The 22,725-nt window shown below is 51.1% G+C and overlaps 1 protein-coding gene across 5 annotated transcripts; it reads left to right on the top strand.

The window, feature by feature from the left end:
* Window positions 1-130: 130 nt before the first annotated feature.
* Window positions 131-21,801, top strand: Tmprss3 (transmembrane serine protease 3). Of its 5 annotated transcripts, none has more exons than XM_039098724.2 (13): window positions 131-262; window positions 652-796; window positions 3,526-3,636; window positions 4,546-4,662; window positions 5,001-5,124; window positions 7,437-7,562; window positions 8,856-8,899; window positions 9,273-9,438; window positions 10,116-10,285; window positions 12,245-12,340; window positions 14,162-14,307; window positions 14,921-15,073; window positions 18,540-21,801. In XM_039098724.2, the coding sequence occupies exons 2-13, from the start codon at window positions 703-705 to the stop codon at window positions 18,555-18,557; spliced, it is 1,365 nt and encodes a 454-aa protein (XP_038954652.1). In that variant the 5' UTR covers window positions 131-262; window positions 652-702; the 3' UTR covers window positions 18,558-21,801. The 5 variants fall into 5 exon arrangements, with proteins under 5 accessions (XP_038954652.1, XP_038954651.1, XP_038954650.1 ...); XM_039098723.2 differs by having other exon boundaries at window positions 138-262; window positions 655-796; XM_039098722.2 differs by having other exon boundaries at window positions 145-262; window positions 624-796.
* The last annotated feature ends 924 nt before the right edge of the window (window positions 21,802-22,725 follow it).

Below are 22,725 nucleotides of genomic sequence, written 5' to 3'. Positions count from 1 at the left end.
TACCAAGCAGAGCCCTGTGTGGGTTTGGCCCAAGACGGAGGGTTTGGCCCTCGTGGAGGCTGCCAGCCACTCCTCACTTGGCTGGGTGGCCCGGGTCCCCAGGGCTTGGGTACTTTCATTTTCAATTAGGTCACGCTTGATGAGTCAGGGAAGGGCTGTGTCTGTGGGTCGCTACTAACTGTGTGCCGGCGCCCATTCCCAGGTGCTGCCTACATTTTAGGACACAGAAATTGAGTATCGGAAGGTCTTATGTCTATGACAGGTAAATCCTATGGCTAGAAAGAAATATCAAAACGTTGGACAGAGGACGGCTGTCTCATTCTGACGGCCATGGTTTTCTAAGGAGCAACACACTGTGACTTCTGTGTGACAAAAGGGCTTATCTCTAAAAGTGCCACTTGATTGGCTACAGAGAGGCCACCGACACCGCTGTCACTTGAAAGGAATTAAAATTCTGATTCCTGTCAGCTCTGGAAGCCACTCTGCTATTTACCGTGGTCTAGAGAAAGTTGTGTTCTCGGTAGACAGATACTTGCAACAAACCCACAGGGGGTGGGCTTCGTGTCCCACTGAAAGGATTTAAAATGGGACAGAGGCACCCCTGGTGCCCACACTCTCCACAGGGGCCAACCCTGCTCACCCCTGGCTAAGCAGGTGGAGGTGGAACCGGAACCCAACATCAGAGGCCCTGAGATAGTCACCATGGGGGAAAACGACCCTCCAGCAGCCGAAGCCCCCTTCTCCTTCCGGTCACTCTTTGGCTTGGACGATTTGAAAATAAGTTCTGTGGCACCAGGTAAGTGGGCCTTTGGGATGCGGGCCCTTTGCAGAAAGGGCGAGTGTGGCCAAGCATCTGGGACTGGGGGCGATCCCCTTGCAGTCTCTCACTCTCCTACTCAGTCTCTTTCTCTCTCCCAGCTCCCTCTGTCTTTCTCTCTTCCCCTCTACTTTCTCTACAGTACTGGGGATCGAACTGGGCCTTGCACATACTAGATAGGCACTCAAGGATTTTGCTATGACCCTCACCCTTCTTGGGCATCTTTCCATCACTAGCTGGACACCTCTCTTTCCTTATCTCGCAGAACTACGTAGTGAGAGGGTGCTAAGGAGGAACCTCTTTGGCTCAGGCACTTGCTACGTCTCAGCAGGCAGTGTGTGAGTGTACGGATGCATTTGTGTTTAAGCTCTCTTCTTGGGGAGGTCCTCAGGAGTTCTGGTTCACTCGAAAGAAGGTCAAATCTAGGCTAGGAAAACTCTGAGCCCTCCAGAAGTCCTTACAAACAGTGGCCACGGCCCTTCTAGAAAATTCAGGCACGCTGTACATCACCAAAGATTAAATGCCTGGCTAGATAGAACGAGTGGTCCAGCCACCCAAAGAAGGAAAGCTGGTTTTATGAGTCACATCTATTCAGTAAGCGTTCCCCGCCTGATGTCTTTTGCTGTGTGCTCTTTGTGCTGAGAGCTATCTGTCCCTTGCTGGTCCTGAGAGCAGGGCTCAGGAGCAATGGGAAGAATGACCCCTGTGTCTGGGTGAGGGTGGGAACTTGAAGAGTTCAGGCTGTAGCTCTCTTCTGCGTATCCGGGATCCCCGAAGGATTCTTTTTACGCTATCTGGGCTGCTGACAGAGTGTGAAGGACAAGGAAGAGGGAGTGGGTTTAGGAATTGAAAAGACGGGGTTGGGGATTTAGCTCAGTGGTAGAGTGCTTGCCTAGCAAGCGCAAGGCCCTGGGTTCGGTCTCCAGCTCCGGGGGGGGGGGGGGGGAAGACGCCCCCTGGGTCTTCTAGCCCATGTGTGCTGCGGGAATGTTCTTTTGTTGGCTGTTCAGACTCCTTCCTGTTTGCCACCTTCCCGCACAGGGTGTGTGGAGACAGGACTCTGTGTGCAACCATGACAACATTTAGGATACATTTCTGGAAGCAACATTCCTGGGTCGAGAATTGTATCTGCTTTTGAGCTATGTAGATACATCTCCGACCTCACACAAACAGGAAGCAAACAAGACCCGCTCCCCATCAGGTACTGTGTAAGGAGCTGGCCATCCCTTCCACGGCGAGCACCAGTGGGTGTGGTGATAGCAAAGTCATGGTGATGTTAGGATGAATTTAAGTCCATTTTGTTTGTTTGTTTGTTTCCAGGGAGGCTGGGAGGTTTTCCTGCTTGCCAGTCCTTTGTGGAGCCTCTCTAGAGAGATATATTTTTATACAACACCCCAAGTGTCCTAGCTCAGCTTCTACTGCTATGGCCAACACCACGGCCAGAAGCAACCTGGAGAGGAAAGGGTTAGATCAGCTTCGCAGCTTACAGTCTGTCCTCTGGTGGAAGTCAGGGCAGGAACCAAAGCAGAAGCCATGGAGGAGCGAGGCTTCCAGGCTTGTTTAGCCAACGTTCTTATGCCATTCAGGGCCGACTGCCCTGGAGTGACACCCACAGTGAACTGGACTCTCCAATGTCCATCAAGGACAGGGATTTGTCACTCCCTGAACAGCAGGTGACCTCATCACCCTTGTCACTGCCAGCCCCCTTCCCAGCGGGCATTGACCCTAGTAGGTGGTTCCCACTAGAGCTGAAGAACCCAGAGTCTGGGGACCCCAGTCCTTGAGAGTGGCAAGCAGAGGTGTGGTTTGGAAGCAGACATTTACTGATCTGGGCATTGTGCTACTGGACAACCCCATACTAGGGCAGGGGGGAGGGCGGACAAGCTACCTATACGGCGGCCTCTGCTCACATGTGGCTAATGGTATGGAACAAAGACTAAGGGTGGCTCTCTAGGAGAGAGCTAGCTTGGGATGGTTTGAAAGAGCCCAGTGCCTTCTTTGCTTCAAGCACACAGTATGAAATCTCCACGTCCTCTTCCCCTTGGGACCTAGGACTTCCTTCAACTGTTCTCCCAGGGCCGCTGGGACAATATGCCACAGTTGGGTGGCTCAGTCAACGGTCTTCTTGTCTTCCATTTTGGAAGCCAGAAGTCTGAGAGCCCCGACGTCCATAAGGTCCCACTGCCATGGATGTACACAGGAAATTCTATGACTGTGCAGATACAGGCCTTTGGCCAATAGCCTTGGGGGTTCCTTGAATTGGGAACACATCACTCTGCTCTCTGCCTTCATTTTCCCACAGATGTATGTTCCCTTTGTCTCTTATCTTTCTTCTATGCATGTCTGTGTTAAAACTTCCTCCTCCCCGAGGATACCAGTCCTACGAGATTAGCAGCTGCCCTATGGACCTCATCTTAACTTCTCTTCTCTGTGGTCTCCAAGTAAGATCCCATTCTTGGTTGTTGAGAGTTAGGGTGTCAAGGGCTCCCGGTCAGGATACTTTTCAGCCCACAGCAATGGGACAGAGAGCTGGGTGAGAGAGACTGACCTAGACAACATGGTCATTCACCGAATAAAGTAAGCTGTCTTTGGGCCAGCATTTTCTGGGCACAGAGGGAACGCAGCACACATGGCTAGACTTTAAGTTTCCCACCACTCAGAATGGATGCTCCCCAGCTCTCCCACACCCCTATCCCTTTGGTTTGCAGATGGAGATGCAGTGGCCGCGCAGATCTTGTCCCTTCTGCCCTTGAAGTTTTTTCCGATCATCGTCATTGGGATCATAGCCTTGATACTGGCGTTGGCTATCGGCCTGGGCAGTGAGTACCATCTATTATTTAGTAGGCGCTCGATTACCTGGTCTGGCATTTAAACATGCATGAGACTCCCCCTGCCCCCACGCCCTTGTTGGTACTTGTTGCTGCCTGGCCTTAATTACTGGTGGCCGGTGTCCTTTTGGTTTGATGGCTATGGGATTTATCATCCTGCATGAATGTCAAACCAGTGTGGGAATAGGCAGGGGCCACTGGCTGTGCTCCAGGCTTTGCCACCGGGGTACCCGGCCGGTTAGAATTACTCAAAGGTAGCAGGTGAAACAGGACTCTGGGATGGGAAGGGGGAGGCTTGGGTGGAGCAGACAAAGCCTTCCATTCAAGTCATACCACGCGCATTGGCTATTTTTACAGGGAGGTATGTAGGGCTTTGGAGAAAGTGGGTCATGGGGAGGAAGGGGCTCTCTCAAGAGCCCATAGTTTCTCGTTTTCTCCTTCAAGTAACTGCAGCACAGGGCAGCTTATTTTGCCTCCTGCTCAACTGTGTGTTCCACAGTTCATTGGCTCCAGATCCAGAGTAAACAGAAGCGAGATGGTTGAGCAGTTGAGCGGTTGAGCGGTTGAGCGGTCTCATTTGGGGCTCCTGCTGATCCAGCTTAAGGCATTGACCCCAGCTGTGCAGTTTCATTCCCGACTTTGAATCTCTGAGAGTCTGAATGGCCCCTGTCTTGTGATTGCTGGAGGTAGCGATACTGTGGTTGTGGCAGCCCTGCCTCTCGGAGTTCAGGATAGGTGCTAGGCTGAAGGAAACAGGCTGCTGTCTGGGACGTAGTTTCAATGCAGGTTTCATTATTAATGGGCAAGTTCAAGGCCACACGGCAAAGGCACACAGCTGTCGGGGCTGGGCACCGAAGGGGTCACTTGCTGGCATTCTACTGTCCCCTCCCTTTTTCCTAGTCCACTTCGACTGCTCTGGGAAGTACAGGTGCCATTCATCTTTCAAGTGTATTGAACTAACAGCCCGATGTGACGGGGTCCCCAATTGCAAGGACGGGGAGGATGAGTACCGTTGCGGTGAGTCACGTCCTGTTCACGGAAGGAAGTCACAGAGGGTGAACACAAGCAGACGCCAGGCATAGCCAGCATCATGCCGTGTCCCCAGCTGGGACGTGGCTAACTTGGGTTCTTGCATAGAACTGTTATGCATGTTTACATGCTGAGCTGACGGTGGGTGGGTGGGTCCCAGGGTGCAAGCCATGGGAACTGCAGCAGCATCTTGTGGGGGAAGGGCTGCAGGTGGGGACAGGTCAGGTTAGAAGACAGGGATCGTGGAACAAGGAGCTGCAGCCTCTGCCCAGCCTCAGACCTTACTGGTAATCATTGCCCTCCCCCATCCCCCCATGCCTGGTCAGTGCGGGTGAGCGGCCAAAGAGCAGCGCTCCAAGTGTTCACGGCTGCTGCATGGAGGACCATGTGTTCAGATGACTGGAAAAGCCACTATGCCAAGATTGCCTGTGCCCAGCTGGGGTTTCCCAGGTGAGTCAAGGCCCAATGGCTAGGACATCAGAGCAAAGGCAGCTTGCTACGGGACAGTCTAGAGCTCTCTAGATGCACTGACGAGTTATACTTCATTCTTATAGCAACCTCGTGGCACGGGGAGCCATGCCTCATGGGGAGACAGACAAAGGCTCACCAGCTGGGTGACTCCAAGTCACACAGAGTGTCACATTTGAAGGGAGTTCTCAGGGCTAGATAAGAGACCTTAGATGCAAACGCTGTTAGACATTTAGAGCTAGGGAGGGCTGGAGCTCCATTGGTAAGAGGTCTACCCTAGCATAGCCAAGGCTGTGGGTTCTGTTCCAGCCCTGTATCCACCAGGCATGGAGACGCATGTAATTTGTAATTCCTGTACTGGGGAGGTAGAGGCAGGAACAAAGGGAGCTTCAGTTTGAACCGAAGAGTGAGTTCCTGCCCCCCACCCCCACCCCACCCCCCAAAAAAAGAAAGAAAGATCGGTAACAGAAAGCAAACAGTTCGTGCGCCCAGAGCTTCTGAGTGGAAAAGTAAATACTCTGGTTGGTGCTTTGCAACTTAGAGAGCAGATATTGGTTGACTGGCACCTGGCCATGCTGGACTTATCCTTGTCCACACACACACACATCCTCACGAGCCCCAAGGATATAATAATTCAAGACACCCTTAGCCCCGGGAGACCATCTAAGACAGCGTCTTTCCAGCTTCAGTGTTGGGAGTCAGCTGCTGCCTTTCCACACAGCTTTTGCTCAACTGTGGGTCCCCTCTCCATGGCCATCTTGACTCCTGACCCCTGCCTTGCTTCCCTGGAGGCCATCGATACTGTAGGTCACAGTTTACCACAGACAGGTTCCCGAGTTCCTACACTCGTCTGAGGAACTGAGCAAGATCGACGATCGCAAACTCAGAAGTATACCCTAGTTTGTTTTCTAACCCAGGAAGCAGGGCCCTCAAAGCTCCATGGCTACACACACCTTCTGTCCAGGATCTAAGCCAACGGGATCCTAGATGCCCCGCAGCTGAGGTGTCCCCAGGCCTGATTCCTCTGTACGCCATGCCTGCCTGGGTTCTGAAACCGGCTGCAACTGGATTTCAGTGACAGCTGCAAAGGTTACCAAGAGACAATGTTGGGAATTCTGTAGCTTTACTCCTTAAAGAAGAGGAGATTCAAATAGCATAAAACCCACGCATCATATGCACGCATCATATGCACGCATCATATGCACGCATCATATGCACGTACGCATGCACAAGCCAGTTGGCTCAAATCTTGGTGTGGATTCAAGCCAGTCTTGTGAGGTTTGCTGCAATTCCTCCCTTAGAACAGATATTAAGCATCCGCCTAAAAAGGCCGTGGGAGCTCTGTGGTCATTAGGGGTAGGCGTGACCATGGCTATGGTGGTGGTCGCTGCAGCTCTAAGGTGACCCGTGGGCTCCGCTTGTGACACTGAGACTCCCTCTGCCCCAGCTCATTGCCCTGCCCATCTCCCCACGACCCCAGCAAAAGCAGGCTCCTTCACACCAAGGCAGCCAACTGCAGCCTCCCCCTGGGGGGAAATGCCTGGCTAGTATCTCGATGCCATTTTCTTCAAACCTGTGCTTGGCTGAGCATTGCACCGTACTTACTTGAGTCCCGGTGGCATTAACAGCATTTGGGTGCAATCCTGGGTGACAAACTGCTGGGTTAGTGAGAAGGTGGCCACCTGCAGAACACTCTGCTCCCCACCGACCTTGGGGACTCCTTAAACTCTGTATCCCTTCTCCCTCGATCCTCTACTGCTGGGTTTGTGCTCAGCCATTCTACTTCATTCTAATTTCTTTAAACCTCTCTTCCATACCATGGCTGTACATACCTGTTTCCCAGCATTGAGCTCATTTGTTTGGTCCCAGAGTCCTTGAGCCACTGCCTTCTTTGACAGTGCTAGGCAAAGTGGAACAGGCTCTCAAACATCCCCTTCCCCCTTCCCCTCAGGAGCTAGACATCTAGCTGGCTCCCCCTGAGGCGGCCAAATCACGAGCATCCGAGTGAGGTGGGTGGAGACCACCTAATTGGCAGGTCTTTCTTTGTGGCTGGAGCTGGGTGGGTGGAGAGGCCAGGGTGTGGACTGTGGGTCAGCAAGTGGGTCTCTAGGCCACAGTTAAACTGGAACGCCTGGCTAAGGTGAGTGCATTGTATGAGAGGAAAAAAAAGACTCTGATGATTTGCGGAGGGCCAAAAGGTCTCCAAAGCTTGTAACTTGTCGAGTGGGGGATGGGGGGTGGCCGATGTCTCAGTCACCATGACTGTTGGGTCTGGGTTTCCAATGTGCCCGCAGCTATGTGAGCTCAGACCACCTCAGAGTGGATGCACTTGAGGAGCAGTTCCAGGGCGACTTCGTGTCCATCAATCACCTCTTGCCAGATGACAAGGTGACCGCATTACACCACTCTGTGTACATGAGGTAAGCGGTCGGACAGATGGCTCTGCTGTCTACACTGGGGCCAGGTCACAGGCTGGGTTTGTGAAGCTGAGGTGAACTCCGTGAGGGGAAAGAACGTCACCTCCACAAGCAAGGGTGGAGCTCACTGCTGTGGTTAGAGCTGGGGTGGATAAGCTGGGGGGCAGGGATGAATCCCAACCCTGGAGAGTCTGGGTCAGTGGAGGCAGGGAAGGGAGCACAGTAAAGGAGCAGCAGTGACAGGTATGCCATTGAGCCACGTGTCTGCCTCACAGCAGGGTGTCACATATGTGTGAGTATGTACATGTGTGTGTGTGCATGCGTGTGTGTGGTGGGAGTGTGTGGGTGTATGTGTATGCAAATGTGTGTATGCATATGTGTGTGTAATGTGTATGTGTGGTGGGGTGTGTGTGTGTCTGAGTCTGTATGCGTGTGTATGCATGTGTGTGTAATGTGGTACGTGTATGTGTATGTATGAATATATGTATGTATATATGACTATGTATGTGTGAGTACATATATATGTATATGTGCATGTGTGAGTGTGTATGCATGTGTGTATGTCTATGTATGTATATGTATATATATGTATATGTGTATGTGTATGCATGTGTATATGCATGTGTATGGGGGGTGTATGTATACATGTTTGTGGTGTGCGTATATGTATATGTAAGTATGTTTGTATATATGTATGTGTGTACGTATGTGTGTGTGTCTGTAGAGTATATTTGTGTGTACATGCATGTGTATGCATATGTGTATGTATATGTATGTATATGCATGTTTGTATGTGTACATTTATATATGTTTGTGTGTATATATATGCATGCATGTGTGTATGTATGTGAGTGTGTCAATGTGAGTGTATGTGTGTATGTGTGTGTATGTGTGTAAGTGTGTGTGATGTAAGCAAAGAAGCAGGGAAGGGAAGAAGTTAAGACAGCATCCTTTGCAAACAGCTTTCACATTCACCAGTTGCTCCCCAAACCCTAGAACTCTGGGGGAAAAAAAAACTAGGTTCCCTTAGCAACAATCAGTTCTGAGAGAGCTCCCACCGAGGCTCAGGCTAAAGTAGGGAGCAAAGACCACAGGTGCTCTGAAGCCAGGCTTTCTTCTGACACCCAGGCCCCAGGTTGACGTGTGTGTGTGTGTGTGTGTGTGTGTGTGTGTGTGTGTGTGTGTGTGTGTGTAGAGAGAGAGAGAGAGAGAGAGAGAGAGAGAGAGAGAGACCGACCTCTGCTCTGAAATTAGCACCAGGTTGGCCTGTCCATGAACTGTTCCTTTCCACTGCAGGGAAGGCTGCACCTCAGGCCATGTGGTCACCTTGAAGTGCTCAGGTAAGTGTCTGAATATGGAGGGGGCCACACGGAAGACTGCACTGGTGGAGTCATAGCCCCACTGGGGACTGCTCAAGACCCCTTCTCCTGGATGCTAGCGTGGGGCTAGGTACCAGGAGGTCATTGCCATCAGGGACACTGTTGATGGGCAGCTCTCTGCACTAACAACTCTTCCCACTGCCTCCCACAAACCCCACCCACCCCCTAGTCTTCTGTCTGCCTGACCCTCTCATTACCCCAGCTCCAGCTTTGGCAGGATTGTGAGCGCTGGGTAGGGGACAGGAATTTTGCTAGGTAGGAGGTTTGGGGTGCTGACAAAATTTCCTCCAGCAAAGGTCACAGAATTTACCCATAAACCTTTGTTCCTCTGTAGCCTGTGGCATGAGAACTGGCTACAGTCCCCGCATTGTGGGTGGAAACGTGTCCTCGCTCACTCAGTGGCCCTGGCAGGTCAGCCTCCAGTTCCAGGGGTACCACCTATGTGGGGGCTCCGTCATCACCCCTCTGTGGATTGTCACCGCTGCGCACTGTGTTTACGAGTGAGTGCCGGGGCCGGCTACTGCGGCTTCTGCTCTCCCCAGAGCCTTGTCTAGTCCTGGGTCAGCTAGAGAAGGGGTGGTCTGGAAGTGAGGGCAAGTCAGAAAGCCACGTGCAGGGGTGCAGCCCACCTTCCTTACAGTGGACTTGTCTCTGTGTCTGAGGGTGACATGAGCTAGGCTAGCACAGAAAAGGTAGAAAAAGGATGTAGGAGCTCAAGGCAGAATGAGACCCCTTGAAATAAGAGTCGTAGCCCTTCCTGTAGCTCACTACCTTGTCCATGGGTACCGTGGGTGGGAGTGCAGGGCACCCAGAGAACACTGAGCCTTCATGACGCTATGTCTGTCAGGTGTTTAGATGGCAAGGAAGTCACAGAAAGCATCTTAGAGCAAGTGGCCGATTCTCTTTCTATCTCCCGGTTTGTCCAATGGAGAAAGGCCTCTGCGGAGAGCCAAGCTTAGCCCAGCTCTCAAATGCTTGTCTTTTGGGTGTCACAAAGAGACTGGCCTGTCTGGGATGTACATGGGTGTGGCCTGTGTTCCTACAGGACTTGGGAGTGTGGTCTATGTGGGACACAGATGTGTAGGGCATTGGGCCATTTCCACTGGGTTTCCCTGGGCTCTTGGGACAGCAGAGCTCAACAGGATTTCTCCTGAGATTCTCTGTCTATGATTTCCAGCCTGTACCACCCCAAGTCCTGGACTGTCCAGGTGGGTCTCGTGTCCCTGATGGACAGTCCTGTGCCCTCCCACCTGGTGGAGAAAATCATCTACCACAGCAAGTACAAACCAAAGCGACTGGGCAATGACATCGCCCTCATGAAGCTGTCCGAGCCACTCACCTTTGACGGTACGTTCAGGCCTCCGTGCCGGGCATTTGCTTCTAGCTTGTTTCAAGACCTTGCCTGTTGAAGCATTGCTATAATGGCTGTTTTCCCGTCCCTTGCTTGGAAATTTCAAAATCTGATTCAGCTGGGTGCCAACATGGTGCATTGCATTTGCTCATTAAAGGTGTGCATGTGTGTGTGTGTATGTGTGTGTGTGTGTGTGTGCATGTGTGTGTGTGTGCATGTGTCTGAGAGTTTGAGTGCGCGTGCAAGCACATGCACATACGTGCACATATGTATGCATGCACATAGCAGTCAGAGGTCAATCTTGAATGTCATTCCTTAGGGACCATCCACCACCTGTTTTTGTGTGTGTGTGTGTGTGTGTGTGTGTGTGTGTGTGTGTGTAGTGCGGGCAGGGCTCAGGGGCTCTTCCTGATCTAGAGTTTCCTAATAGTCTAACTGGCCAAGAACCAGAGTCGCTCCAGGGACCTTTCTGTCCCTACCTCCTCAGGACTGGGTAACAGACTCAATGCCACTCCAGCTGGCCTTTTACATGGGTGTCATGGGCCAAGCTCAGGTGTTCATGCTTGTGCAGGCGTTCACTTCGCCAGCCGAGCCACCTGCCTGAGTTAGGTGTTTTCAATCTGAGCATGTTAGGAGACGGAGCCCTTGCTCAAGATTTCAGCCTGATTTCTTCAGACTTGGCTTATCGATCTTGGCTGTCCCTCTAGTGCCAATTTAATCTCACAGCCTCCCAGTTCTGCTCTGGTTTCCTTCTGGTGCCAGCTACAGATAGAACTCCAGGCCAGTAGGCCAGGCCACCTGGTGCCTCTAGGTGGTGGAAGAGAGTCGCCTGTCCTCAGGGACCCAGAGTCGAGAGCATTTTGCTGTCCTGGCTTTTGCTGCTTGGAGCCTCTTGTAGGGGATCCCCCGTGGAAAGAGTAGAGTCCCAAGCAGGGGTAGCTTGAAGACTTGCAAAGAACCTGCCTCTTTCTTTCCATCTGGAAGGTTCTAGGCATCCTCAGCTCCCTGGGCATTCTAGAGCCGACCTCTCTCTCCTCTCCTCTCCTATTCTTATCTGTGAGTTCCAAGCTCAGCCCTCTGACCATTAATAGAGCCCTGCTAGAACTCTCAAAATTCACAAAATGCAAAACAGGAGGAATGGTGGCTTAAATAAAACTCCTGACCATCCCAAGGATAAGCACCCTGGAGGGCAGGAAGGGCCGCTTCCAAGGTAGACTCTCATTCTCGGCAGCAAATCTATGTGATTTCAAGAGAAACTGAGAGAAAAGCTGCTTGGGTTGGGTGGGGGCTGCCGGCGATATTTGATTCTAGAAAAGGAAGTGTCCACAGTGTACTTGGCTAAAGAGTTAAATAGTTCATAGTTAAATATGTCTCTACCCTTCTCCAGTTTTTCGTTATCAGAATGAGGAAAGGGGGGGAGGGGTGCTTCTCAAGTGCTGCTCCCATGGAAGCCCTGGGCATACGCAGCTGCTTGGCTTTGCTAGGGCATCAGTGGCACAGCCTAGATACAGACTGGCTGTCACCACAAACACCAGAGGCAGCGGTGTGATGTTCTGTGAAACCCAGTAAAGACTTAAGTCTGGTCCAGGAGTGATCAACTGTGTGGCTCACGGGCCACCGGTGAACCAATGTACATTTGAGCAAGTAAAAATCTTGTCATAAATCCACCAGTCACCCTTTCTGTATGTCTCCTGTGGTTCTAGCAACTGTGGAGTGAGGTTCACATAGGCTACAAGCTGGAACTGTCTACTGTCCAACTGTCTGACTTTTGACAGCTGTGTTTTGTTGCTGGGCTCTGGATTCATGCCACAGTCTAGGGCCATAGTTGGGAGATGAGTGGACATGTCAACCGCTCTCTGGGGGGGTGGGGGGGGCTCAGAGACCTGAACATAAAGTCATTTGATTTCTGGGACAGTGGCTTCAGGGACCTCACCTCATTGTGCTCCTTCTAACAGAGACCATCCAGCCCATCTGCCTGCCCAACTCTGAAGAGAACTTTCCAGACGGGAAATTGTGCTGGACCTCAGGATGGGGAGCCACAGAGGACGGAGGTCAGTGGTCCAAAGCCAGAGGCTGGGAGGACCCCTCGGGATGTTTGGAGGTCCCAGTTCAGGGTTAGGGCCCTGACTGTTCACAACAGCAGTCTGCTGAGTAGCTGTGGGCCACCACAGTGTCGTTCTTTGGATAGTGTGGAGTTTTGAGGTTTCATGGAGGAATGAGCTATGGGGGAGAAGTGTGGGTACTTCTCCATGGCGAGGCCTCCTCCTACCCCTCCCTCCTGCTCCTTCTCATTCTCCTGAAGCAAGTGTCTGAAGCCCACCTTGATGAGCCTTGAGGCTTGTGCCAGCAGGCAGGTACAAGATGGAGAACTCTTGCCTGAGAGAGTCGGCACCGTGTGTTATTTTCTCCTAGGAGTATACAATAGAAGGCATTACCCAGGAACCTCCACCGCTTTGGTAGCGGTAATACTGACAGGGATGTCATGTCATGTACTTGCCAGGGACATCTGTGTCCCTTGCATCAAGGAACAGGGCTGACACGGTCTCTCCAGCAATGGCTTTCCCCTGTGCATTTTCTAGGCACAAGCTAGCCTGCTGTCACTAGAAAACTACCATGGTCTAGATGGCTCAAAAAAAACCTCGACAGGGCAGACTTGAGTCCTCTCTTATTTCTGAAGTCTGAAGTCTCAGGTGGCATCTGTCCCAGCATCTGTCCAGTGTCTGTTGGCTCTAGCTTTTCCCAGTGTTCCTTGCCTGGCTCTTACGTCTATCCAGTCCCAATGTCTAGGTGGTTGTTTAATTTTTTTCTGTTTGTTTTGTTTTTTTTTTCCCCTAATGTGAGTTCTGGGTATTGAACCTGCCACATTACAGGTTGATCCGTCTCCTCATTCCCTTGACCCCTGACCCCATTGGTATCAGCTGTCGGATTTAGAGCCTGCTTCAAACGCAAGGTGACCCAGCCTCCAGATAGTACTTGATCCAGAGTTTAGCAGCTTCTGCTCCAAACAAGGTCACCCATCTTAGTTACAGGCAGGCAAATAAGAAGGGGGTTATAATTCAATCCATGAGGGAAGCTCCGTGTCTCCCTTTGGAGACATACTCATGCGGGGTCTCACTACAGCCTAGGCTGACCTGGAACTTACACTGTAGATCAGGCTGGCCACAAACTTCACAGTAAGCCTCCTGCCTCAGCCTCTCCAACTCCAGGATTCAATGCCCCGTTTGTTCATTACCTTCTGGTCATAGGTCAGAAGCCACCATCCTGCCTCAGGGGTCGCTGGTGCTGTAGGCTGGGTCCTCAGTTGGCTCTGGGGATGATGACAGCTGTTGTCCCTTTGTTCTTAGACTCCTGGACTCGTGGCCTCCTCTTCATCTTCAAGGCCAACAGGCTGATCTGAATCTAAGTTTCTCTGATGTCACCTACTTCATGTTGTTGATATGTCCTTATCATTTTAATGAATTTGCCCAGCAACCTTTGGGCTATCTCACAGTTGTACCCTTGACCACCTGTGAGGATCCCTAGCTAATGGCACGGTCACAGGTCCAGGGCCCACACCTGCATTTGGAGGGTATGTTACCGCTGACCACAACCAGTTCTGTCCAGATGTGGGCGGCCTTTGGGGCCTCAGTTTCCCTTTTGTAATGTGGATTGACCGGCGTGGGTCGAGGGCTTGGCTGCCTGTGGGACAGCACACCGAGCAGGGGACGCTCTGAGCACCATGGGTTCAGGGATAGACTATTGTCTCAGCTATAGTAGACCTGGCCTTTGCTGTGACTTCTTCACATCAGGTGGCCTGTCCCACGTCCCCTGCTCTCTCTCTGCTCTCAAAGCTGGATTACCTCTCATGGTGCATTTCTCACATTACTTTGAAGCAGGTGACGCCTCCCCTGTCCTGAACCACGCGGCCGTCCCTTTAATTTCAAACAAGATCTGCAACCACAGGGATGTGTATGGCGGTATCATTTCACCCTCCATGCTCTGTGCGGGCTATCTGAAAGGCGGTGTGGACAGCTGCCAGGTAAGTGACTTCCGGTAACCCTTGGGGCCACAGCAACAGGCAAGGGTCCAATTTAGTGACCCAGCCCATGGGACAGGCCCCTGCCAGCTTCCCCATGACGGAACAGAAAGCAAATTTACATGGCACAGGGAAGGAATTTGCTTAAGATATCCCTTGGCTTTCTTGGTGGCCCAGCCTGTGTTTACCCAGTCTTTCAGGGCACATGGGGGTGTGGCCTCTCCTCATCCCCTCTAGCCCGATTCTGAGGGTGAAAGGGGGCTGTGAGCTGGTGGGGCTGGGCTTGTAAAAGCCACGGCGAATGAGACTTAGTACTTCCTGTGGACATAGAGTTCGGTCTGGCTCACGCAGACCCCCTCTCTTCCAGCTCCATGGGCTACACAGGCCACCGTTGAATTCACAGTTTAGCGTTTGGGATCTGAAGGGAGACGTAGGTGGAGGGAAACTTTCCCACACAGTCAAGGAGCCACGTCTTGAGAGTAACAGAGACCATTCTAGAAGTATACGGGGAGAGGTGTGCACATGGTTCACCTGTAACATGACACGGAAAGTCTGTGCCGCCAGGACAGTGTAGCTGCTCCAGCCTCTTTGACCTTTGACTCCTTCTGTCCTGCAGGGAGACAGCGGGGGACCCCTGGTGTGCCAGGAGAGGAGACTGTGGAAGTTAGTGGGTGCGACAAGCTTTGGAATTGGCTGTGCTGAGGTGAACAAGCCTGGAGTCTACACACGAATCACCTCCTTCCTGGACTGGATTCACGAACAGTTGGAGGTGGGTGGAGTGGCCCGGTTGGAGGTGGATGTGACTCTCTACCAGCTCACGTGTTCCCTGCACCCAGTGTGACCACAGCTCTGCCAGGGGGAGCCAGGAGGAGGTGGAAAAGATATTGACTCTGCAGTGATTTGGAGGTTCTGGGTATCGGCCCCAGAACACAGCTAATCCCACAGGTGTGATCCAGGCATACAGGGGAGGGGCTGGAGGAAGGGCCCTGCTTGACTCAACAGGGACAAAGGTGACCAGTGGATGAGCTGGGAAGTTGATCCCTTGCTGAGAACCAGGACTGCTTTGCTTCAGGGAGGGGAAGCAGGACAGGCCTATAGAGGCTCCTGGTCAGAGAGAGGAACCCTGAGCCACCAGAGAACTGAGAGTCACCGGGCAACAGGCAAAGAGATGTTCTGATAGACACAGGCCTTGCAATGAGAGTCAGATGCCACAACCCCTGTCTCTCCTGAGAGGGGAAGGGCAGTAGGGAAGCAAGGCCCAGCCACACACCAGGCACCAGGCAAACATTTACTGACTTTATCTCAGACGGGTTTTACATCATCCCCTAGTTCAGTTTCAAAGATATTTTCTCCTGACATGATAGGAGTGAAATTTATGTAACGTGGACAAACATTTAAAAGACAACAATCCCATGGCCTTTGATGCACTTACACGTGCAGTCACGCCCTCTGCTCAGTTCTAAAAGTCTCCTAACATCCCAAGGGAAACCCTATCCCATCCTGCCCTCCGGTCTTCAGAGACCACTGTGGGGGTCCAAAACCTTTATAAGTTGTGTGTGTGTGTGTGTGTGTGTGTGTATGTGCGCGTGCATGTGTTTATGTATGTGTGTGTATGTTTCTGTATCTGTGCATATGTGGGAGCAGTGTGTCTATATGTGCACGTCTGTGTGTATGTGGTATGTGTGTGTGCATGTGTGCATATGTGTGTGCATGTGTGTTTATGTGTATGTTATGTGTGCATGTATGTGTGTGTTTATGTGTCTGCGTGCATGTGTTCATGTATGTGTATATGTGTGTTATGTGTGCATGCATGTATGTGCATGTGCATGTGTGTGTATATGTGTCTGTGTATATGTGGGAGCAGTGTGTCTGTATGTGCATGTCTGTGTGTATGTGTGTGCATGTGTGTTTATATATGTGTTATGTGTGCATGTATATGTATATATATGTCTGTGTGCATGTGTTTACATGTGTGTATATGTGTGTTATGTGTGCATGTATGCATGCGCGTGTGCATGTGTGTGTGTGCATGTGAGTACAGTGCCTTCAAAGGTTAGAAGGAGACGTAGGATTTGGAACTGGAGCTACTGTATTACTGGATTATTGTAAACTACCTGTGTGGGATCTGGGAATCAAACCCAGGTCCACTGCAGTATAGAGTGGCGTGTGCTCTTAAGCACTGGGCCGCCTCAAGGACCTTTTTAAAGGGTTCTTGTCATTTGAAGCGGTTGACTAAATAAGAAAAAAAAAAACCTTCAAGAACTCCCTTAGCCTTCTTCAGGGGTTAATTTCTGTTTCTTTCCTTTTTAAATGTTAGTTTTATTTTATGCATATGGGTGTTTTGCCTGCATATGTGTCTGTGCTCCGTGTGTGTGCTTGATGCCGGGGGAGGGGGGTTTAGAAGAGGGCATCAGCTCTCCTGAGACTGGAGTTACAGACAGTTGTGAGCTGCCATGTGGGTGCTGCAAATCAAATCTAGGTCCTCTACAGGAGCAGCCAGTGCTCTTAACCTCCGAGCCATCTCTTCAACCTGCAGAGGGGGAGGCTGCATGTGTCAGTGTGTCAAATGCCGTGGGGTTGATGTCTTTTAAAAAGCTCGTCCATGTTATATAAATTATTATTGCTAAGTATAGAAATTATACTATTTTTCCATCATTGGTTTAATGCAAGGTCTTCTTTTTTTTTTCTTCATTTTTAGTACTGAGGACTGAATGCAAGGCCTTGTGGGTACTCGGTGGGACTCTACCATTGAGCTACACCCAAGCTGTTTGCTTCTTCATCTAAATGAGGAAGGACACTGAATGTGACTCCTGTGTTGGGGTAGGGTAGGGATGAGGTGGTGGCAGGTGAGGCCAGGGCATGGTCAGATCTCAGCCACACTAGTCATAGCCGTGTCTTTCCACAGCTTTGCATACATCTTCGGTGCATGATGGAACCCGTGGGGCTGGCCTAGTGTAGGCCTGGCTGCCAGTCAGAGCCGGTAGAAAGCTCCCGGCTGGAACAGTCTGTTGGTACTATTATGCATTTAGTACCACAAGCTCCTCTTCAGATCGGGATTTAGCTAACTCTTGTCTTCCCCTTGTGCGAAGGGGCGTTTGAGCAGGTGATGTCCTTACACAGAGGCCACTGAAAGCACCTGCACCTGGGAGGTGTGGCCATGTGCACCTGGGAGGTGTGGCAAGGGATGGAGGAATCTCAGAACGCAAGCTTGCCTTCCTGTGGTTATCTCGTGGGACAAAGGTCCCGCCTGACTGTTCTGGAACTCTAGACCACCACAAAGCCAAGAGACTGCTCCTTGGATGCCTCACGCTGTCCAAGAATATGAGGCAGTCAGGGACTCAGACTGGGCATCCATGACAGGAACAGGGTCCTAGCCAGTGTGCTCTCTATGTCGTACTTCAAGATGAGTTCTATGACATTCCTCATGATAGATAGGAACTCGGATACGTGAGGGTTCCCAAGCTGGTAAGGGCTCATGGGCACAGCCATACCCAGATCAGAACCTCAGCATGACTGGAGTCCCAGGACCCTCTTCCAGTCTCAGTTGGGGATCTGGGGTAAGGACCAGGTGACCTTAATGTTTTGAACATCATTTGAGAAAGGCTGGTGTATCAAGACTCACTGGCAAGCAGGAAAGGACCCAGCTGTTTTCTGAAGTGTCTTGTTGTCTGAGGGGCTTCACTATGGTGGCTGGCTGGGCTTTTGACAATCTCTCAGGGCATCTTAGTCATCAGCTGCCTCTGGCCACTGAGGACCTGCAGGAGATGTCACCTAAATCGCTTTCCAAGTAGCTCAAGGAAGATCCGGAAGCCCCCACCCCTCCACTCTGTAGGAAGATTGCCAGGTTTGACTTGTCCCATGGGAGGTCCTTCCAAAAGTCCTCTCCCTTTGTGGCATTGTCCCATGTCAGGCCCCATGCGTCCCCATGCCATCATTCTCATCCTACCAACCAAGTTTTCCTAGTCAGTTAGGGCATAAAACAAAAATTGTTCTGTCCCAACTAAGTCCCCAGGAGCATGCGGCTAAGACCTAGCACCCGCATGTAGCAGTCTGTGGGACAATCTTGGGCAGAGATGAAAAGTGCAAAGGGCTTTCTGAGTGGGTGCCATCCAGAGCTGGTGGACTCTTCCCTCAGAAACACAACCCTCCTTAGTAACCCCTGAGGACACCTGGTGGAAAATCTGTCACCATGTCCAAGACATGGTTTGCAAGGGAAAACCTGTTTTCACTTCTAGAGAGATCTGAAGACTTGAAGAAGAGGGAACAAGCCAGCACCTGAGCTCCTGAGGGGTGGACACAGCACGGGCCTTCCCTGGACTCCTGAGTGGACATGTTGGATGGGAGTACCAGCTCTTACCACCCTGCCCATGGCGTTGAAGCATATCCATCCACTGGGATGAGAACCCTTCCAACCCCGACACCCGGAGTTGCTTGCTGCTAAAGCCCCTGGCTTTGAGGCTGAAACAACCTTGGACTCATGTACACAAGCGGCACCTTTCCCGGTCACCCCCCACCCACCCTAGATTTTCTCCTTATAGTTGCTGCCAACACTGGCAAGCTCTCATGCACACCAATCGAACACCAGTTGGTGCAGGAACTGCTGGTGTGGATTGTTGAAGACGCAGTCACCTATTCGTTCTAGCCCCGGGCTCCAGATCTCAACCCAACTGCCTACTTCCAGGAGCTGGTTTTGGGAGTGAGGAACTTAGTCTTTGACTGATTCAGTCTGAGGTTTTTTGTTTTTTGTTTTGTTTTGTTTTGGCTCCGCTGTTTTCTCACAGGATTTGGTGCTTGACGAATTTCTCGCTTCTGAAAGGCGTCCCTTTGCTTAGCTTGGCCTGTCCTTGGGCTTGAGTGAATGCGTGGCCATGGGCCACGGACACTGAAATCACGGGCTCACCTCAAAAGCCGACCATGCTACACATGTCGGGAGTTTGCATTTTCCTGTTAAGGTTTCCCAGCATATCAGAAGTGTACCATATTGTATTGTGGGACTCATAAACAGAGTAAGGGACACAGGCCAGGTGAAGACAAGACTGGACACTAAAAGCAAGTTGAATAGAGGGGTTCTAAGTTACAGGGTCTGCCCCACTTGTCCTCCATGAACTCTGCTAATGGACCACAGCCGATGGTGTCCACAGCCCCTCTTACATGGCTTACAGTCCTGTGGTCCCTGTATTACCCAGTAACAGAGGAGGGTTTCGTGAGACACAGGCATTGGTCATTTAAGCTTGTCACAGATGAAGTCTTCAGAGTATGAATCAGTTGCTTTGTGGCTGCAATAGAAAATGTGTGTGTGTGTGTGTGTGTGTGTGTGTGTGTGTGTGTGTGTGCGCGCGCATACGTGTGTATGTGGTGTGTAGTATGTGTAGTGTGGGTGGGGCCCATCACCAAGACAAACTGCCACATAGTCATTGAGCTTTGACCCAACCCTGTCCAAATTAGAGCCCCCCTCTATGGATGTAATTTATCTATTAGTCACGGGAAGAAATGATAAACACAACTGGAAATAAAGCACAGAAGTTATAAACACATATGACCACTCCCACTAACATATCATAGTTCATCACCCTCCAGTGAGGGCAGGAACTCAAGCGGGGCAGGATCCTGGAGGCAGGAGCTGGTGCAGAGGCCACAAAAGGATGCTGCTTACTGGCTGTCTTTCATGGCTTGCTCAGCCTGCCTTCTTATAGAGCCCAGGACCACTAGCCCAGGGGTGGCCCCGCCCACAATGGGCTGGGTCCTCCCTCATCCATCACTAATTAAGAAAATGCCCTACAGCTGGGTCTTATGGAGGCATTTCCACAACTAAGGCTCCCTCCTCTCTGATGACTCTAGCTTGTGTCAAGTTGATATAAAACTAGACAGCACAATAAGAGGGCAGATGTCACAAGCTCAGAGAAGTCAAGCCATGCCATTTGCAGCCTCTCCCACTTCAGGTAGAGAACAATCAGGTGGGACCTACTATGGCCTCCTAGTCCCTCTCACTTTTCCTTGCAGCTAGAGGCAACCAAGGGCTCCCCATGCATTGACCCAAGATGATCTTAAGCTACAACCTCAACTTCCTATCCAGAGCCTTCTTGCTCCATTCCTAATACTCAGATTAGGTCACTGGTGTGGTGTGAGCCATGCCCCTCCCTCCCGAAATCTCTAAGAGTCAGAAACTCCAAATCCCGACGCTGAAGGCTCTCTCTTTTCAGAACCCTGCCCGTTGCTACAACTATCTTAGTAAGGCTCCTACCTACAAACCCGTTATGTCTTCCTTTATATCTGTAACCATTACAAAGTAAAATAGGGGTCATTTGAACACAACTATTGCTCTACCAAGATTCCACCCGATAAATGAAGCAGCTATCAGCTGGCTGGTGGGTGGGTAGCGAGTTCAGTGTGGACATGACTTATGTCCTGAGGGGAGAGAGGAAAGGCATGAAATTTCCCCCACAGTATCCAAAACAGTAACTAAAGACTCAACCAGTAGTGTGTTTCTGGAATTTTCCATTTATTATCTTTGGACTGTATACAGTTGACTTCTTGTAACCAAAACTTTGAGAGGAGAAGCCTTCCATGGTGGTTGAGGATGTACGCCTTTCTGTGTGGCTTTGCCAAACTCTGACAATACTGAGTTTCCGTGTGATAGCGAGGAGCTTTCCTAAGTAACCATCCCACTTGAGAGAGCCGGACTGAGGTTGGAGAAGGAAGATTCAAGCCTACTAGGACCTCACCCTTCCCTGTTCACAGTTGTTTTGATGCTTGCAGACTGTCTTGGATAAGACAGAGAGCAGCTGGGCTAATCAGCACAGACTAGGTGCCTGGTCTAACCCCTGCACACTTCGATAGACTTACCTCTGTGTTGTGCTTGGCTGTGACAACCCGGCTGCTCCTTGGGGTTCTTGTCAGAGCCTTCTTTTGCCCCTCTCCAGGCCTGCTTCCCCTCTTCAGATCCGTTTCCCCTCCCCTTCCCTGCTTCCCTTCCCTTAGCCTCCCCACATGCCCCAGCCCATCCTGCCACAAGGCTGGCTTCATCTTCCTACTCCTCTACAAGCCTTAGGTCCCTTCCCTTTCACCTGGTACTCAAAATTCTAAAGAAGAGACCAGCCTCAAAGATCAATATGCTCACTGCTAAATTGTATTTTGTTAGGATTATAGAATCTAAGACATCTATGTGATCTCTGTACAATATAAAGCATGAACTGCCTACCCATAGTCTTTACCAAGAGGCGTGGGCACTTCTGTGAAGTTTGGTTTGCAACCAAGCACCATGTCCTTCAGAAGGGAGTGCAGGAGCTCCTCTTGGGAGCTTGGACTCCACTGCAGGGCTCAGGCCAGAGGGAAAGGGTACTAGAAGTTAAGACTACATCCAAGATACTCACAGCCTTTCTGCTTCCCTCCTCCCTGTAAACATCAGTTGCATCCCTGGACGCTCCAAAGCAGAGCTCTAGGGAGAGCCTTATCCATCCGCCAAGGTGCTGGTCCTCGAATAAACCTGATTGCATCCCATAAGCTCTCATCTCCCAAATGTTGGCTTTCGAGTTGGAGATGACTAGGTGTTATTTCTGTAACACTGAGAAATAGGACTAGCGTGTGGTCCCTCTTCTGTGAGGAGGAGTCTAGGGTGTCTGAAAGGAGTCACTTTCTCAAGACCACACACTGGCCCAGCACTGTACGGACTAAGAATGGCTCCTCTTAGTCTGTACCAGTGGGAACGAAAGCAAGGTGGGACCAGACCCTTTGGTACTTTGTTACCCATTCAGAGCCATCAGAGACACCTGTGGTCTGAGGTCCTGGCTGGTTTCTCCCTCTAGGGCAATGTTAGATCTTCCCAGAGAGAGCTGAGTGCTCAAAACAGAGGTCAGCAGGGTAGCCATGTTCTTCTCTTTCCAGCTGTTGATGTTAAGTGTCGTTCTCTGTTTATTTTTCCCCTATTTCCCTAAGACAAGGTCTCTCACTGAATCTGCAGTTTGCTGTTTGCTGACCAGAAACTCCTAGCAAACCTGTTTCTGCTCTGCCCTCCCCAGCACTGGAGGAACAGTTGTGTGCGTCCATGTTCAACGTTGCTGTTTGTTTTAAACACGGGATCTGGGGATTTGAACTTAGGCCTCTATGTTTGCACGGCAGGCATTCTGACCCACTAAGCCATCTGCCAAGCCCCTCCATGGCTTAAACCTTAAACGGCACCATCACAAGGATGTCTCACTGTGTCCCATCCTTACCCACATGCTGTACGATGAAGCTTTAGTAGGCTTGCTGCAGGCACGGATCACAGCCTACGTCCATGCAGGGCCCATAGAGAGCTCAGCAGGCAGAGGCGTTGTCCATCTATCTGGAAGTCCCTTCCTCTAGAGGGGCTGGTTCCTGGTTTAGCTACCTCCTCTGTGTGCTTAGAGAGACTAGATTGTCCCTGAAGTTCACAGACGTCCTCTG

This window comes from Rattus norvegicus, chromosome 20 (genome assembly GCF_036323735.1).
Source record: "Rattus norvegicus strain BN/NHsdMcwi chromosome 20, GRCr8, whole genome shotgun sequence".
Classification (NCBI taxonomy): Eukaryota; Metazoa; Chordata; class Mammalia; order Rodentia; family Muridae; genus Rattus; species Rattus norvegicus.
The sequence above is the reverse complement of the archived record's forward strand: the minus strand, read 5'-3'. Positions and strand labels throughout refer to the sequence as shown.